Source organism: Dipteris shenzhenensis, chromosome 11 (assembly GCF_047967505.1).
Source record: "Dipteris shenzhenensis isolate YYH24624 ecotype China chromosome 11, Dip_SZ_1.0, whole genome shotgun sequence".
In the NCBI taxonomy this organism is placed as follows: domain Eukaryota; kingdom Viridiplantae; phylum Streptophyta; class Polypodiopsida; order Gleicheniales; family Dipteridaceae; genus Dipteris; species Dipteris shenzhenensis.
In genome coordinates, this window is record NC_141606.1 from 19,247,774 (window position 1) to 19,253,899 (window position 6,126).

Sequence of the window (6,126 nt, forward strand, 5' to 3'; positions counted from 1 at the left end):
GTGACTCATTGTGTTCATTCTGCATCCAAAATTCACCTTGGTTTTCTCTCTCTCTCTCTCTCTCTCTCTCTCTCTCTCTCTCACTTGCATCACCTACAAACATCAACTCTATAGAGCTATCTACACCAACAAGATCCACCAAACTCTGTAAACTCGCAAAATGGGCTGAATGCCTCTACAAAGGCATTTCCTCCTATGTCGACTTGGAAGGTTTCCACCCTCCACCTTGGCAATATCAGTAACTACTAAGCATGCTACTGTATTCAACATATAAACATAGGTATTGTATGTATCCTTAGTTTTTCACATTAGCATACCTTCGAGTCTTGGAGAAAATGCTCCAATCAATGCTGGCCACCATCTCATATTCCACCTCAGAGTGGCCATTTTCACCCTCATCCCCAATATTGAACATAGCCTCATTCTCAGCCTTCTTTGAGCAATGTGTGTTAACTAAGGAGCCTTCATCTTTAGACAATAGATGAATATCTGACATGAGCCCTATCATGTTACTTTGGGTAACCCCTATGAATAGCTCCTCTTTAATTACTACATTAGCATGACTCATAAACATGTTCATCCTTCTTGGACTGATCCTCCGTTTTATTTCAATCAACACTTTCCTTCCTGCAAATCTCTCACCAAATGTCTAGGACCCATCCGCTAAAATCTTTATCCTTGGGCCTAGGCCATGCTCATAAACATCATAGAAAATGCACCAATGAACACGGCTTCATGCCCTCAAGAGTAGCCATATTAGGAGAAATGCTATTCAAGGAGAACTAGCGAGTTCCACAGTGATAGCTACTTGCTCATGCTAAGCAGGCTCTACCTCCCATCGTTGATATATATGGACCACTGCCTTTAGACCCATTGGTAAGGTGGGAACGTAACCCCCTTTGAAGGGCATCACTAGTAGTCAAAGGTACATGAGTTATAAGATAAGCCCCCAATTGATAGACACAGTTTTTCTACTTTTTTAAAATTTCTCACACACAATTGCGCGTGTATAATTTCACTTTTCATGGGAATAAGGCACTTTTGTTTCTAATCAAAATTGAATAGCAATTGAAACAATTGATCTCCATTATAAGGGCTGCAATATGAAATGTCTTGTATGCTCTATCACAAGACTTGGTCTTCAATCCTTTAGTATCCTCATAAAGTATTCATCTTTGGAGAGATTCTTCTTCATGAGGCTCTCTATTGCTTTCTTCACAGCATCTGCAAATTCATCCTATATACAGCCAATGTAAGTGAATGAATTTAGCAAATACTTTTATCCCAAAACACGGAAATGGTTTTAGTTAAGATGTTTGTGTATATGAAAAAGAACAGCCATGATACACCTTCCACACAAGTTGAAACTACATGGTGGCTAGTGCAGTACACCGAGTCCATGTGCCTTTTGTGTTCTCCAAGGCCATCCCCATCTCTTATCCACCTCAAGCAAGAGGTACATAAGAGAATACTTGTGTGCCATCCCAAGTTTTGAAAGAAAAGACCGCATGTGACAAGGTTGGTGGTGTCATATGTGCCCAAGCAACTCTCTCTGCATCAATATTAATGAGTACACATCTATAAATTTGTAAACACACAATGGAGTAATTATTAAGGCAATGAGAACTTACCAATTCATGGACTTCAAAGAATGTAAATTAACATTACATGTTGTAGTGTTGAGATGGGTAATGCTCATATGTTATGAGAGATCCCTACAAACCAAGAGCAAGTGAAATTACAAAAGAATGTGCATCGTGTTGGTAGAGCAAAACAAAAAAATGAATGCATCCCAACTAACCTTACTGAATGCATCAATCTTTAGCCTATTATTGCCATCCCACAAAGGAACTTCTTGCCTTTCAATTTCTCCCACTCTCTCGCTAACTATTCTCAAATGACTCACTGATAATCACCCATGTGGGCCCCCATTCTCCCTCTTTATGCATCTGCCCATAGTACTTTTTGCAAATTTTTAAGGATACTTTGGAGGCTTCTGCTCTCCTTTTCTCCGATCATAGTGTAGCAAGTCATTAGTAACTGACATCATAAAAATACAGCACAAAGACTAATTGCAATCTACCCATAGTACTCTTTGCAATTTTTAAAGGATACTTTGGAGGCTTCTACTCTCTTTTTCATAGTGTAGCAAGTCATTACTAAGTGACATCATTTGTGCCATTTCCTACTAAACCTCTTCCAAGAGTCATTTCCTACTATAAGAGATGGCTTCCATTTCTTCCTAAGAAACAAACACTTGTGAAAATATGAGAACCTACAATTTCGTGAAGCTTTCGCTGCAACTAAAACATGATGACAACTCCTTCAAATTAGACTCTTGCATAAGAGTTTATTATTTAGAAGTTCTGGGACAGATAAAGAATGGCCTAGCTGGACTAAGTTTAGCTAAGAACGATTCCAAAAAGTCCTGGAACTAATGTGAAAATTGACATGATAATCACTTCGACATTGTAAGCACCCAATGGAAGCTCAAAATTTAACATTTCAAATTGAAGAGGCTAACCAAGAGTAATCTTTCTTTGGATATTATCAACCTTGGCCTCGTAAGGTTCAACATGAAACCTAGTTACCTATCAGGCTTCCAATACAAGTTCAGTGTGGCTTCAATAAGCCAGCAAGCATATATTAGTAAGCATAAACCTTTTTAAGGTACAAGATCAATGTCCTTGTATGCACATCATAATCGGCATACACGGGCTTCTTCCTGAGCATGTAGGGTAGGCACCCCTCTCCCTAGATATAGTCAATCTGACTTTCCCACTTGTATGTCATGCTCTTGTAAAAAGTGTTCTGCCTCCAATGCAGCCATACACCCTGGAAAGCCCATGTAACACAAACAATAACCATCAATTTCAAACTCTAAATCAAACACATATGTAAGCAAAAGACTTTTAATGCATACAACTATAATAAGCACACAGCTCATTTCCTATGCTTTGGTTTCAAGCACACCAGTAAGGATCGAGACAAATAAAGAAAGGTGTTATTAATGTCTTCACAAGATAGTGATGGTACCAGTGAAACTACAAAATGGAGCCAACCTAGAAGGGGGAGAGCTTAAATGCTGTTGTTTCAAAATTCAGCCATACACTGTTCCCTGCATTTCTTGCAACAAAGCTTGAACACATGTCCATTGATGCATGCTCTACCATGGATCACTGACCGTCAGCTCTAACTCTGTGATACAACTCCCCTTCCTTCTACACTCCTCAGCTACCATTCACTCTGCCTAGCCGAAGCAAGGAGCAAGTTGCAACGTTGTCTCTCCTCCATGTCTTCCTTACACTCCTCTAGCCCCTCCATCAAACCTGCAAAGGACTCTACTTCAAGCAGTAACACAATTCACAATGAAATCAAGCAAACTAGGTAAGCCAGGCTGTACTTAATAAAGGAAACATGAGCCAGCACATTGCATTGTTCAACGACGTGGACCGCAGTGGAGCTGGGCCATGGACAAGGACAAAGCCAATTAGGTTGAATCCCAGGACCTACCAACTCAACCCCAAGAATACCAAAATCAATCATGCTGTACTTTTGGTCCACTACTATATTGGAGCACCAGCAAACTCTCTTTTATAGGCACAGCTTCGGTAGCAAGCCTTTAATTTGTCAGCTTTCCATCTCTATGCCTGCATGCAAATGACGCAATTCAATAGATACCTCAAGCAAAGAGGCATGTTTTAGCATGCTTATCTCTAACCTAAAATAAAAGCCCCTGAACCTTAAGTAGCTCCTTTCCTATGACTCAACTTGGCAGTCCTCTCCTAGAAGCAACATTCCTAGAACTTGACTAGGAAATGCAAGCCCATGCTTATTCAATGCAGCATCTACAAGGAGTCCAGCCTAGAATATATACTATTTGGTCTAGCTTGACTAAAAGTTCCCGTCAGGCTCATTAAAATAGGCATTTCACATCAACGTCGTTTCTTTCCTCATAACTTTTGACCTCTCTTTGTCCGGCTCTTCTTCACATGATCTCAAAGCACTCCACTTAACGATTCCATGGAATAACCCACGCTAGCTGTAGATGGGAGTATTCGTACCTGTTCCAGCAGCTGTTATAGCCTGTCTCCACTTCTTGTCTTGCACATCCCCTGCAGCAAACACTCCAGGAACGCTAGTCTGTGTGGTGCCAGGCTTGGTCACCACGTATCCATCTGCATCCGTATCTACCTGTCCCTCAAGGAATTTCGTAGCTGGCTCATGACCGATGGCAAAGAACAGTCCCGATACATCCAGCTGGGAGACCTCTCCTGAAATTACGTTTTTTACTTTCAAACCCCCAAGTAGACCACGTGCATTCCCAACTGCTTCTAAAGCTACTGTGTTCCAAAGGACCTCGATTTTGGGATTATCCAAAACTCGTTTCTGCATAATTTTGCTTGCTCGAAACACATCCCTCCTGTGAAGTATGTACACTTTTGATCCGTATTTAGTCAGGAAAGTAGCTTCTTCCATTGCAGAATCTCCGCCGCCGATTACAACTAAAGGCCGATTTCTGAAGATAGGTGCGGCGCCATCACACACCGCACAGGCAGAGATGCCTCTGTTCCAATACCCATCTTCCTCTCCCGCACCCTTGAAGTCCAATCTCTTGGCAACAGCCCCTGTGGCTATAATAACAGTTTCAGCCTCGACTACCTTTTCATCTGTGTAGACCTTGAAAGGCCTTATAGAGAAATCAACCTTTTCCACGGTCTCCGAAAATATCCTTGTACCGAATCTAATGCTTTGCTCTTTGAATTTCTCGGTTATCTCAAGCCCGGAGATACCTCGCGGGAAACCAGGAAAGTTCTCCACGTCGGTCGTGGTGGTGAGCTGGCCACCGGCAGCGATTCCATTGGCCATCCATCCTTCAAACATGATAGGATGAAGCTCGGCTCGAGAAGTATAAATGGCAGCGGTATGTGCTGCGGGGCCCGAGCCAATGATGCAAACGGGAGTTTTGAGATTCCCATCATTCACCATGGCGTTGGAGTCTGAGACGGCAGCAGAGGACGCACCGGCGGTCGATGAGAAACGGAGACGCCAAGCTGTACGGAAGCGTTGGAAACGTGAACAGGCGCTCCGGAGAAACATACAAAGCCTGCAGAGAGGCAAAGAATCTCTGTAAGCTTCTCTACATTTGCTAACTCTTTGGAGACAAAAGCTTCAACCTGGAAAGGCGAAAAGGCTCTGGACTTTCTGTTAGCATCCGGAAGTCTCGCAGCCAATTCTTAGTGCAGGCACTGAACCTTTCTAAGAAATACCACTGGACGAAAAAACCTTCAACCGTCTACGAAATCACGCAATCAGGCGCTCCAGAGAGCCTGCAGAGGCACAGCCTTTCTCAAGTAGTTGCAGAAAATGCTGAGTCAAAAGGCGCTTACGAGCTTCGAGAAATCTAGTTTGCTTCCAGATTTCTCAAAGATTACACAAGTCTAGTTTGCTTCACAGCCTTGATGCAGGACAGAGACACACATACATGCACAGAGGGGCACCGAATTTATGAAATCGTGACGAAATCCTTCGTTTTCGAGAGGGAGAAGGCAGCAAATTGACGAGATCGTGACGAATCCTTCGGTTTCGAGGGAGAGAGAAGGCAGCAAAGTTATGGAATCGTCACGAATCCTGCGATTTGGAGAGAGGGAAAGTGGAAGGAAATGCAAGACAAGAGATGAAAGAAGGAGGAGGGGAAGGAGAAGAGCGTACCGGGGGATTGTGTGCTGCTGCTGCTGCTGCTGGAGAGCAAAATGGACTCCCTCCGATGAGGAAGGCTATGGCGAAATGGGGAACCCTAAAAAAAATGATCGGCAACCATTTGCATATGAAAGCGTGCAGAGCGCCAACAAATGTTCGTCCTCTAGCTTTTCAAACAATCCCAACTCCAAGTACCATTCACACATATCCCTTCAACTCCTCTCTTTTCAGTTTTCATCACTTGGCCATTGGATCATGGACCCTACATCTCCCGCCCGCTAAGGGGAACTCGGGAGCTTCGGCATGAGCACTTTCACAAATGGGCGCATCGTGGGCCCTACATGTCCGGCGGCTAAGAGGGAGCTTGGGCATAAGCACTTTCACAAACGCACGCCGGACAAACATATAAATTTAACTATTCAGCAA

At 43.1% G+C, this 6,126-nt stretch overlaps 1 protein-coding gene across 3 annotated transcripts; it reads right to left on the bottom strand.

Moving 5' to 3' along the window:
• Nucleotides 1–2,485: 2,485 nt before the first annotated feature.
• On the bottom strand, nt 2,486–5,873 carry LOC147896726 (thioredoxin reductase NTRB-like). Of its 3 annotated transcripts, none has more exons than XM_087381676.1 (4): nt 5,713–5,873; nt 5,256–5,330; nt 4,065–5,107; nt 2,486–2,835 (listed from the first exon to the last, which is right to left on the bottom strand). In XM_087381676.1, exons 3-4 carry the CDS (start codon nt 5,098–5,100, stop codon nt 2,765–2,767), a joined length of 1,107 nt encoding a protein of 368 aa, XP_087237802.1. In that variant the 5' UTR covers nt 5,101–5,107; nt 5,256–5,330; nt 5,713–5,873; the 3' UTR covers nt 2,486–2,764. The 3 variants fall into 3 exon arrangements, with proteins under 3 accessions (XP_087237802.1, XP_087237801.1, XP_087237800.1); XM_087381675.1 differs by having other exon boundaries at nt 5,203–5,330; XM_087381674.1 differs by lacking the exon at nt 5,256–5,330.
• Nucleotides 5,874–6,126: the final 253 nt, after the last annotated feature.